The sequence below is a fragment of the Lynx canadensis genome, chromosome D4 (genome assembly GCF_007474595.2).
Source record: "Lynx canadensis isolate LIC74 chromosome D4, mLynCan4.pri.v2, whole genome shotgun sequence".
In the NCBI taxonomy this organism is placed as follows: domain Eukaryota; kingdom Metazoa; phylum Chordata; class Mammalia; order Carnivora; family Felidae; genus Lynx; species Lynx canadensis.
In genome coordinates this window covers 60,926,869-60,939,544 of record NC_044315.2, presented here as the reverse complement: position 1 = coordinate 60,939,544, position 12,676 = coordinate 60,926,869, and the positions used below count along the sequence as shown (strand labels likewise).

The 12,676-nt window shown below is 48.6% G+C and overlaps 1 protein-coding gene across 1 annotated transcript in view; it reads left to right on the top strand.

Annotated features, from left to right (window-relative positions):
* ANKS6 (ankyrin repeat and sterile alpha motif domain containing 6) overlaps nucleotides 1-12,389 on the top strand; it is a 46,934-nt gene extending 34,545 nt beyond the window's left edge. Inside the window, 2 exon segments of the mRNA XM_030293675.1 lie at nucleotides 3,731-3,847; nucleotides 10,983-12,389. Coding sequence (XP_030149535.1) covers nucleotides 3,731-3,847; nucleotides 10,983-11,087 — 222 coding nt within the window. The 3' untranslated portion in view covers nucleotides 11,088-12,389.
* The last annotated feature ends 287 nt before the right edge of the window (nucleotides 12,390-12,676 follow it).

Here is a 12,676-nt window from a genome sequence, read left to right as displayed (position 1 = left end):
GAAGGCTTTGATGGGACTCAGGTTTTAACACCCTTGATTGCCCCTGCCCTCACCTCCTCACCCGTCCCCACAGTTGCAGGGCACTTGTTAGTCCCTTAAGAAATTCCTTGAAGAACCTGGCATACAGATAGAAATTTTCCCTCACTTCCAAGGCTGGTAAAAATTTCTCCCTATTATTATATGCTTTTAGTCCATGTTGAGAATTTGGAAGAGGAATGAAGTTAATACATTTTCTCATCTTGTGATTTTGAAACTGAAGACAGACTAGTAATTTTCATCTCTCTACTTATATTAGGATGGATTTGGCTGCATATATTGGAAAATCCCCAAATAATAGTATCTTAAACAAAATGGAAGGTTTTTTTTCCCCCCACAGAAAGTTTTGAAGTGAGTCATCTAAGCTCCTTCTAGCTTCCCTGCTCCACCATCACTAGGGTGTGTGGCCCTCATCCTCAAAGTCCAGTATGGTTGCTAGAGCTCCGGCCATTACATCCACATTCTAGGCACCAGGATGCAAGGAGATGGAAGCAAAAAGACACATGCTCTCCTTTTTTAGAGAGACTTCCTCAAAGTACCATAAACCTTCTTATATCTCATTAGCCAGAAGTTTGTCAATTGACATACTCATATGCAAGGGAAACTCAGAAATACAGTACTTTAGCTTCATGGAAATGTGCCTAGCTGACAACTAGGATTCTATTACTAAAAAAAAAAGTAGGGCATGAATATTGAAAGGACACAGATGTTTCTGCCGCATCCTGCTAACCCTTCAGAAGTATTCACATGAGGAGAATTCAGTCTCTGGCTTCTCCACCTAAAATGAGCTGTGAGGATTTGGCAACCCCCAGGGTTGACAGAGGTCAGAGACTGAGAAGATCAGTGCAGATGGGGATGCAGTAGAATATTGATCGATGTGGTCATTCAGTCAGCAGATGCTACTCAGGTCGCTGTCCCCTACCAGTCCCTCTGCCAGCGCCTGACCCTGGGATAGGGAGAAACACTCAGAGCATTCTGGGAGCCCAAGGAAGGGGCCTATAGAGTGAGGGCCAGAGGAGACCTCAGCTGAGCATAAACTGCGCTTTGAGGGAGGGGAGTGGGGCTAGAAGGGCACCTGGGAAAAGGGAGCAGACATGTGCAGAGAACCAGCAGCACTTTGGCCTGGCCAGGGCCTGACTGAGGCTGGCACCTCTGGAGCAGAGAGGGCCTGGCCAGCATGGACGTGACCCTCTGAACCACAGTCTGGAGGCAGACGAGGGCCAGCAAGATCTCTGGCCTGTGGTGTGGATGGCGGCCCAGGGTCGGTAGGGGAGTTAGGGGCAGACTCACAGGGAGGGAGACTCCAGTTAGAAGGCCGGGATGGGGAGGCCCCGGGCAAGAGGGCAGAGAGGTGCTGAGGAGCTGGCTGTGGGGACAGGCTGGGGGTGGGTGTGTGGGGAGAGGGGCATGTCTGGCACTGCCAGGGGCAGGCAGTTTCTGTCAGAACCACGCTATCTGTCCTGTGAGGCCCTCCGTCCTGTGTGAGCTGTCATGTCCCAGAGAGACACAGGGAAACGGATAATGCCTGTACCTCAGAGAGCTTGGGGCTCGTAAGGGAGCAGACCCTTCTCCACCGGCTCGCACCTGGTTCAGGGTTTTTTTTTTTTTTATCCGGGAAAGTAAAATGATGGTTAAAATAGAGAAGGAAAGATAGGAGAAATTTCTCAGAAAAAAAATTGTGTTATTTCTACATACATCAAATGTCTTGAAGAAAAATTTTAAAAATCTTGTTCAGTATCTAAGGGGGAACATAAAACAAAGCCTGCTTTTAAAGTGAATGGCTAACGTGGCGGGGGTGGGGGCTGGCACCTGGGTGGCTCCGTCAGTTAAGTGGCTGACTTCAGCTCAGGTCATGATCTCAAGGTTTGGGAGTTCGAGCCCTGTGATGGGCTCTATGTTGATAGTTCAGAGCCTAGAGCCTGCTTTGGACTCTGTGTCTCCCTATCTTTCTTCCCCTCCCCCACTCATACTCTGTCTCTCTCTCTCTCTCTCTCTCTCTCTCTCTCAAAAATAAATAAACATTAAAAAAAATAAAGTGAAGGAATAAGGATTTTCAAAAAGTTACAGAAGTTTTTTTTTTTTTAATTTGTTTTAATGTTTGTTTATTTTTGAGAGACAGAGAGAGAGAGACAGAGCACAAGCGCGGGAGAAGAAAGAGAGGGGGACACAATCCGAAACAGTTTCCAGGCTCTGAGCTGTCAGAACAGAGCCTGATACAGGGCTTGAACTCACAAGCCGTGAGATCATGACCTGAGCTGAAGTCGATGCTTAACCAGCTGAGCCACCCAGGAAATTTTACTTTAAATGGCACCAGTATAATATAACATAAAACTATAGTATCTTTATAATTTATAAATGTAGTTTACAAAGCTTTGCGTAAACTCCCTGTAGAACCTACAACCACCTGTAAGTGAGATGGTGAGAGAATTCGTATGTTTCAGGTGGGAAACGGAGGTGAGGTACCTGCCCGGGGCCCCCAGGCAGCAGGTGGGACTTGAGGCTCTGTTTGTCCGTGTGTGCCTCCTCGCCCTGGCACGGGCTGGAGATGAGACTGGGGCGGCCAGAGCCCTTCCACCTCTCCCAGATGACTGCCATTTTGGGGTCTAATACTGGAGAGCCTGTACAGATGACAGAATCTGTTCATTCTTAGGGAGCATCAAGTGCTATTAACAAGGAGGCCGCTGCCCTTGGGAATCCCGGGAGGGAACACTGGGACGGCGGCTGCAGCATCATAGGGTGACATGAGCCCGTGGAGAAGAGCAAGGACTCTTGGGGCCCACTGCTTGGGTTCAAATCTGGGCTTTCACGGACTCATCACGTGACTTTGGGAACTGAATCTCTCCATGCCTCAGTTTCCCTGCCCCCAAATGGGGAATGGTAGTATACTCACCTTATGTTGCAAGGTGTACACGACTTGGTCTGTGTCTTCCCCATCCCCACCTGACAGTGAGACTCCAGGACAGATCTGGGGTGTGTAGGGCTGTCCTCCACCCTGTGTGTGTGAGGGTGGGTGTGCTTGCTTCTTCCAAGCCACATCTGACCTTAGAAGGACAGACTGCAACATATCCATTGTATAGCAGGGAGGCCCATTAATTTTTCGCCTGGAGCTGAGGCCCAAGCAGGAATTTTAGGATTTCACCATTAGAAGCCAAGGGTCGTATGGCTTTGAGTGGCCCTTGTTCTGAGCCCTCCTCCGCTTCAGTTCTCCATGGCCCTTCTTCCCTTTATCGCTTCTGCTTGTTTATTTTCTCTGTCTTTCCACAGTCTGCACCTCCCTTGTCTTCTGGGGGGAAACGTGGTGAGTAGCGCCATGTGTGCACCTTTTCTGTGCAGCTCCCAATATCATCAGAAGTGCAGCAACATTGGAGCCAACTTTCTAACAGCGGATTTGGATTTGCACCGCTCCGGCCACCCACGTCACTGTCTCGGAACTCTCCTTCCTTGTTAAATGGTCACGGTCTTTCCAAAATGCACCTGTCCTAAAATTCCCAGCCCTAGAGCTGAGGAGAGTTAGTCCTTCATAATACTTTCAACTAAACTTTCATCATAAAGTCAGGAATTGGAAGTAGTAAATCATAATTAACTCACTACTAATAAACACTAATAGTCCATAATCAAGATATTTCTGTTGTGGTTGGAAAAAAGAGGTGTGGCGTCAAGCAGATGGTAGCAAATCCCCCTTCTCTCTTTCCAGGTGGATATGGAAGCATTCCTCACGCTTACCGACGGCGACTTGAAGGAGCTGGGTATTAAGACAGATGGGTCCAGGCAGCAGATTTTGGCAGCAATTTCTGAACTGAATGCAGGCAAGGTATTGTTCTCAATCTTTTTTTCCAGTGGAGAGCTTCACTACCTAGGATCCCAGGCCCTCAGTGTTCCCAAGGATGTTTCTGGTCTGATTTCATCTCCTCTAGAACGTCTGGCAGAGGATGGCCCCCTGTGCATGCTTCTCATGACCGAGCACTCACTACCTCCCTGTTCCTCTTCCTGTCCCTTCCCATAGATTCAGCTAAAATATTCCCTGCGGTAATTTCAACCCACATGGCTGGGTGTTGCCCTCCCGTGTACAATGGAAACGGAGCCCTTGTTTAATAGGGGCCCTGGAGTCAGGCCCACCTGGGTGTGAACCCACTCCTCCCCTTACTTGCCATATTACGTAGAAGTCGTCACCTCTCTGAGTCTTGCTTTCCTCATCTGTTGAGATGGCCAGGGACACTGGGGCTGTTGCCAGCGCCCCTGGTACACACAGACCCGTCAATCACTGTTGTTGCTGGCATCCTGCATTTTTATCTAATGTTAAATTTCTGTCTCATCAGCTTTAAACTAAAGATGAACCATGCTCCCCACCCCCCCCAAAGGCATACATGTGAAAACAATTAAAAACCACCACTCACTTTGCACACCTTAGTAGGACAGTTGCTGTTGGGCTATTCAAGCTCCCTTGAGCTTTGCTTTTTTCTCTAACACAGGATGGACTTTTCTGTCTCACTCCAACAGTGTGTACAACTTGCTTACCTGTTGCTTTCTCACGCTTTGCCTGACGGTCCCCTTCTTGTAAGACAGTGATGCCGTGTCTGGGGTTTTGCCATTACAGATAGCACCATAATGGATGTCTCTGCCTTGCTCCTTTTTCTTCTGTTGTTTTGTTCCTCAGGCTGTGTTCCACAATACGAGGTTATGTCAGAGAGCGTGACCGGTCTCATGGTTCTTTGTGTGTTTTGCCGGGTGTGCACGCAAATATTGAACAGACTTAGAGCACCAACAGCAAATAAATATTCATGTAGCACTTTATCATTCACAAGACACTTCACGTACATTTCCCCAGTAAATCTGAGGAGGCCGTTTCCTCACACTTCTCTTGTCCGGCTGGCTGCTGGCTGGCTGGCGAGGGAGCAGAGCCCCAGGGAGGGAGGTGTGCCCAGGTGGGGAGGTGGGCAGGAAGGCGAGGCAGGACCTGCACCCCGGTCTTCTTCCTGTGTTCCCCCAGCACAGAGCTGCATGGGGGTGGCTCCGGGCCTCCCTGCCGGGGTCGGGGGTGGTGGTTTTTATTGCTGCCGTCGTCGTCATTATTTTGCCTGTTCATAGGCTGTGAGGGGGTCCTTCGGAGTGGTTCGGTTGGCAGTGCTTCCAGCGCTTGTGTTTTCCTTTAGTCTTTATTATCTGTTCTTCTTCTGCTGTTAGTAGCCTGTTCCCAAACACTGCTCACCTGTAACGTGGGCCTGGGCCGCCTCCCTTTAAGACGGGGAAGTTGAGGCTCAGAGACGGACGGTGAGCCCTGGCCCCCAGCCAGCACCGCTTCTGCTCCACTGTAGATGAGGAGGGGAGGGCGTGAGGCTGGCATGGGGGCTGCAGGAGGTGGCCAGTCTGGGCTGGTAGGAAGGGCACACCCGGGTGGCTCATGGGGCACCGATCAACCGGAGCAAGCACTAGAGTCTTTGGAGCATTAATTCGTCCTGAAAAATAACCCTTGCCTCTCCGCCGTGTCCCAGACACTCTGTGGGTGTTAAGCACTGAGCACACTTTGTGCCCAGCCCTGCTCTGAGCCTGTCACATCTAGTCGTACATTTAACTTCACGGAAGCCACTGAGGCCAGTTCCGGTTCATAGATGGAGGAACTGAGGCACAGAGCAGTTAAGGAACTTGCCTAAAATCACATAATTGGTAAGTGGCAGAGCCAGAACTGGAACCCAGAGTTTGTGTGCTGACCACTCTGCTGCCCTGACTCAGTGCTCATTAAGGAGAGCTCCGGACTTCAAGTGGGGGCTGGAAAGGCAAGGTCCTGGAAGACATTCCCAAGGGAGTGGCAGGAGGGCTGGGATCTGAAGAAAGATGGGAACCATGGGGTAGAGGGCTAAAAGAGTGCAGACCAGGAGGAGGGACACACATGTGCAAAGACCCTGTGGTGAGAGGGTGTGTGGTGCATCTCAAGAACTAAAAATGTGTGGAAGCTGAGAGCAAGAAGTCTGGTGTGAGGGGAGGCCGCAGGGGACAGATAAGGCCCTCAGGGTGGCTGAGGGGGACCCAGTCAAGTAAGGGCAAGGGCTTTGGGGAGGAGGTAGGTGAGTGATGTGGATGTGGCTCAGGGGTTACAGGACCCTTCATGCTGTGGCCTCCAGGGGCCAGATGTGCGAGCCAAGGAGAGGAGGGTGGTGGGGCAAGCCAAGCCGGTCAAGCAAAGACAGGTAAGGTACTAGATGTAGGGCCAGTGAGGACCATGGAAGGTGTGGGGGGACAGGCCAGGAGCTGGATGCCGCCGGAGCCCGGCCCAGGGCGTGGTAGATAGTAGCTGCGAATGCTTCCAGAACCTCCCCTCTGCCCTTGGCAGCCATGGCCTTTGTGGTCTGGGATCCCAGATAAAAGGCAGACTGGACTGGCTTGAAAATCTCAGGAAGCTTAACTGCTGCCATAGAGTGGAAGAGCTCAGGTCCACTCCACAGGAGAACATTTTTCTTAATATTCGTACAAACTGGGACCTTTTTTCTTTTTCTCTCAAATTCATTGCCCCCATACTCTATTTCTGTGACAGTCTGCATCCTGTACCAAACAAAGCCCAGTCTAGAGAAGCAAAAGGCAGGACAGCTGGTGGTGGTGGTCTTGGTTCGGGCTGCATGACAAAGGACCATGTCCTGGGTGGCTTGTGAACAACAGGAATTTATTTCTCACAGCATGGAGGCTGCCAGCATGGTCGATATCTGTGAGAGTCCTCTTCCATATTGCAGACTGCCAACCTCTCATTGTGTCCTCACACGGCAGGGAACAGGGAAGCCAGCGCTGTCTTCTTATAGGGGCACTGATGCCATCATGGGAGCCCCACCCTCATGACCTCATCTAAACGCTGTCACCTCCCAAAGGCCCCACCTCTTCGTACATCACACCGGGAGTAGGGTTTCACCATATGAATTGGGGGGCGGGGGGACACATTCCTTCCATAAGTGATATTTGGGGGCACCAGCTGATCAGCTCCCAACCAGGAGACCTGGGTGCTTCCAACCTGCCAGACTGAGGGTCTGCTCTGTCCCAGCCACGTTCTTCCCACGGGCAGTGCCCCCCCTCAAAGTCAGGTGATTCCGCATGGAAACGGGTGCAGAGCGAAGTTCTGAGCCACCAAACAAAGTCCTGTGGAAGTGAGCACCATGTATCACAGTGTGCCATAGAACAAAAACATGACTGGGGCAATACTAAATATTACCAAAACAGGTTTATCTTCTGTACTACGTGGGGGTTCCCATTGAAGCTATGTACTGCTTCTCTGCAGGCCAAAAGGAGCTTTCTGGAGCCCTTTGGATGGCTTTCCGATGCCTTGGCCCTCAGCTGTTCTGGGCTGGACCTGCCTCACTCTGACTTCAGGGCCTCCTGCCTCTTTCTGGATTGCTGTAGGGCACCAACTCTCCCTTCAGTGTTCATACTTTTTCTTTTGCAACCCAACCTCAGCCAGGAGAGTACCCACTAGTGGCTCAGATGCTCTGTACACATTCGAGAACCCATGAGAGGACCCATGAGAGAACGGAGGCCCAGATTTCCTTGCCCGCTAGTGTTGTAATGTCTTAATGGCTGTGGTCCACAGCTTGCCAGGCTCGAGGGTTGTGCACTCAATCTAGCGGTTTACCAGCAGCTTTTTATTTATTTTTATTATTGTTTTTTAATGTTTGTTTATTTTTGAGAGAGACAGGGTGCAAGTCAGGGAGGGGCAGAGAGAAGAGCCACAGAATCTGAAGCAGGCTCTAGGCTCCGAGCTCTCAGCACAGAGCCTGATGTGGGGCTTGAATTCACGGACCATGAGATCATGACCTGAGCCAAAGTTGGACATTTAACCGACTGAGCCACTCAGGGACCCCACCAGCAGCTTAAAAACAGAATAGGGTAGAAAATATCAACATTCTTTGCAGGTAGGAGGGTAAATTTGTTTCAGTTGTATATATTTGCCCATAACAAGGTTGTGATGTAAAATGTATTTCTTGCACAATCAAAAATAGTTTGAACATTTTAGCTTCAGATGTTTTTTTTTAAACAAATATAAGCCAAAAACCCTAACTTGGCCATAAAAATATCAGCAAAGCAGTATGGATCCTCAGTCTTACAAGTCATAGATCTGGGTGAACCTTCCCCCTCCAGTATTCAAGTTGTGATAATGTACTTGAGACCGCTTATTAGTTTGAAATGGTTTATATGTTGGAGAAGGTCAATCAGAAATCTCACCTGCATTTCACCTTTGGTTGGTCTTAAGCCTTGCTTCTCTGTATTGCCATTTTTTTGTGATCATCAAAGCAGTGCACATTCATTTTGCTAAATTTGCACAGTGCCAAAAAGGTGAAAAGACTTTTTAAAGAAGTCACGATCCAGCCACCCAGAGGCCAATGCTTTTCACATTTGGGACGATCACTGCAGTGTTTTGTGCCAAATGTTTTTCTCTCCGTGGCTGAGATAAATTTGGGTCTATAATTTTACATCCTACTTTCTTCGTTTAACATTAAATATATGCAGTTACCCATGTCATTAAAAAATCTTTTTAATATGATAAATTTGTATGGATATACTAAAATTACTTTATCTTGAATCCCTACTTGTTGGATATGTAGCTATCCAAACTTTCTATTAATAGTGAGTGCTGCAGTGGGCAACTTTGTGTATAAGGCTTTCTAATTATCTCCTCAGAATAGATGTCTAAAAGTGGAATTTTGGAGTCAAAGAGTCTAAATCAAGGTATATGGCACTTCTTCCTGAATTACTTTCCAGAAAGAGCCAGTGAACATCCCCATCAGCTGTGGCAGTGTGGTTCCAGCATCAGTGAATCCCTGCCAGTATTGAGTGCTATCAGTTTGTTTTTAAATTTTTATTAATTTGAGAGGCCAAAAAGTATGCCTTGTTTTAATTTGTATTTCTTTAACTACTAGATAGACTGAACACTTTTTTTCTACTCTTAATGGCCATTCGCTTTTTCCCTTTTAAGAATTATCAGGCAGGTCCTTTGAAGCTCAGGGGTTTTTAAGGGGCAATTATTATCATCATCTTCAATCAGCAGTGGATACAGGGAACAATTATGGTTTTCATCATCTATGGCTCCCTCCTAAGTAGGAGGCAGAGTGCTGGAACCCTGTCTCTCCCTGACCTCGTTTCTCAGGCAATTAAGGCTAAGATAGTGTTTAATAATGACATTGCTGTCATCCCTCCTGTTTATTTTTTAGCCCTCTGCAGTTTGCACAGTGTCACCCCGTTCATTATCTCGGGTTGAGCCTCATCACAGCCTCAACATGTCCTACTGTCCCCATTTTATAGATAGGACACCCGACAGCAAGGGGCCCTGCCTGGGATGCCGCCACTAGGGACCGGTAGAATGGGGACTCAACTGTCCTCAGACTGCCACATCTGGTGCTCTGTCCTCTACCCTGCTGCCTTCAGGTTTGTGTTGTTGGGCTCCTGGGGCTGGGGGGAGGCATTTTTCTAGGTGATTTAACTTACTTGGAAGGATTGGCATGCTGGGAGGTCTTACTGCCCCCTCAGGTGTCCAGGAAGGCCTCAACAGTGGTAGAGGTTCTTGCTCTGGGGTCTGGAGAGTCCACGAAAAGAAAAAGTTTGAAGTTGAGCTCATTCAGTAGACTTTTTTTTTTCTTTGTACTCTTAGCAGAAAACAGTCTACCAGAGATTATTCATTTTTAATTTCCTTTACATTTTGATCACCACATTTGTTGGTTTTAAAAATGTGTGTTTGGGGGGGCACCTGGGTGGCTCAGCCGGTTAAGTGTCTGATTTCAGCTCAGGTCATGATCTCACGGTTTGTGGGTTCAAGCCCTGCATCAGCTCAGAGCCTGGAGCCTGCTTCAGATTCTGTGTCTCCTTCTCTCTCTGCCCCTCCCAACTTGCGCTCTATCTCTCTCTCTCTCAAAAATAAATAAACGTTAAAAAAACTTTTTAAAAAATGTGTGTTTAGGGGGCACCTGGGTGGCTCAGTTGGTTAAACACCCAACTCTTGATCTCAGCTCAGGTCTTGATCCCAGGGTCATGAGTTCAAGCTCCACCTGGTATGAAGCCTACTTAAAAATGTGTGTGTGTGTGTGTGTGTGTGTGTGTGTGTGTGTGTGTGTGTGTGTATGCGTGCATGCATACATGCACTGAGTCCACACTGCTATTCTCTGACAATAAGACCTGTCAGTCTCCTGCTGCCCACACAGAGTCCGCTGTCACCAGCAACCATTTGAGTACCATTGCTATCCCATTTTACAGATAAGGAAACTAAGGCCCAGAGAGATTAAGTGTCTTTTTCAGGGTCACCCAGCTAGTAAATGGGAGGAATGGGATTTGAACCCAGGCTGTTTGGTTCCAGTCCCTGCTCTTAACTTCTATGTATCACTGCCTCTCAGCCAGGTATTTGGTGAAGATGTTCTCTGGGCTCAAAGAAACCTCTACATCCTCCCTTTTTCACATCTCAAAACATGTGTGTTAAGGGGTGGGGATGTGGGGGAATGTTGCATGGATAGAGTGAGAAGTGAATCACTGTGGAGAGGAATCTGACAGCTTTTGGGCAGGGGGGAGTGAGGCAGTTGAAACTCTCTGTAGCAGAAAAAAGTTCAGCTCCCACTCAATCCCCTGGAACTCTGAGGGCTAGAAAGACACCCAGTGAATCAGGGGAGGAAACTTCCCTTGCAGGCCATGTGACCCAGGACAAGTCAGTCCAGCTCCTGGGCTCTGCATCCTGTCCTTGCCTGGGGGATTGGACCCCCGTGTCTCGAGGGCCCTCTCTAGCCTTGTGTGTTGTGATTATGGGTGCTAGGGGACATTCTGACTCAGTGTGTTTTTATTAAACTCAGTACTCTCTTAATCAGATAATTTATTTCCCCATGACACCCATAGGTTTCTAAAGTATTAGTTGAGGATTAACAACACCATGTCAATTGAACTAATAGTTCAAAGATTTAACAAGACTTTGTGTCTGTTTTCAATTTCCTCTACAGGGACGCGAGAGACAGATTTTACAGGAAACCATTCACAACTTCCACTCTTCCTTTGAGAGCAGCGCCAGCAACACCAGGGCCCCTGGAAACAATCCCTGTACATGATCCTCCCTCCTGTGGTCACCATCGTGAGCTTTCTGAATTCCAGTACTGCCCTCACACAGCCAGTGCTCCGGCCACCGTCAGCTCTTTCCCCATTCCCTGAAACAGGCCACACTTTGTCACACCACCATGCCTTTGTTCACTCTGCCCAGAACACCTGTCTTCCCTTCCCTGCTGTAGTAGTTGGTGATGCTTGTTGCTGTAACAAACTCAAACATGGTAGACTTAACCTCACATGAAGTCTGGAACGGCTGCTTCTGCTTGGCAGGTGACTTCACACTGTGATTTAGGGACCCATCTCATTTCATCTTGCAGCCCTGCCATCCCCAGGGACCTCAGCATCTTTTCTTCTGGTTGGCAAAAAGGGGAAAGGGACAGTGGAGAAGGCACAGCCATTCTTAACTACTTTCCTCTTAATTGCCCTTGTTCCATCTGTTCCTCCTCACATTCCATTGGCCTCCACTAGTCATGTGGCATCATCTGAGTGTGAAGGATGCTGGGAAATGTAGTCTTTGTTTAGGTGGTGGCTCCCCAGCAGCAACTCTAAACTTAGCTGGGGCAGCATGTGTTTTGGAGAATGCTTAGCCTTCCCTGACACATCTTTCCGGAAAACTTCTAACTTGTTCTTTGTGATCCAAGTCACCTGTACAGTGAAGCCTTTCTTGACTCTCTTACATAGAACTAACTTTTCAGCCCCTGGGGTCCTTTACTGCGTGTCTGAAACTCTGTTCTAATGCTTGGCTGCACCCACTGCATACAACATACAACAGGTGTTCAGGATGTGTATGTTGAATGCATTTTTCTTTGTTGCAAGGGCAACCTTTTCTATAGGAAACAAGAGTAAGCCCACTGCATGATCCTGGATCCCTTCTTTCTGGCCTAAGTGTTGTCACCTGCAAGATCAGGGCTTGGGCAGGATGATGCCCTAAGTCTATGCTGTTCACCCGTATCACTGTAGGGCTTTCTACACTTCAGGTGGGAGCAGAAGACCCTAATAGATTACACTGTGGAAGGACTTTGGTGCTCACATTTTCTAGACAAAGAGCTAAGCATTTGGAATTTCTCGTATACCCTGTTAATGCTATGTTCCTCAGAAGGGAATTAGTTCTTGTAATTTTCTGCCATGTCATAGTACCTCAGCAGCGCCCCGACTTCTAAAATCCAGTAGCTTTTGGAAGTGTTTTCAAGTGAGTAATTTGTTTGGCCAGTGCTTGCTACATTTCTTTTACGTGCTGAGTGCGGGGGATACAGAGATGAGCTAGAGCCAGTCCCACCCTTGGGGACCTCGAGAGGCAGGAGAGGATGTGAACAGACGATCCCAACCTCGAGAGGCAGTATGACAGAGTAGGAAGAGTTTGTACTCTGGACTCGGGCTCAGAGTTCACATCCAGTCCTTCGGCTGGCCAGCTGTGTGGCCGGGACAAGTCACATAGCCTCTTGCCCAGAGCCTAGAGCCAGCGTGCAGAAAGCAATTGGTCTGCACGAAGTAGACAGCAGCCTTCACGGTTTTGGTCTTTGCCACAAGCTCTGGCAGGCCACATGTCCTCGGGAGGTGCGGTCTTTCCTATGCCTCTCCCAGCCAAAGGCCTGGT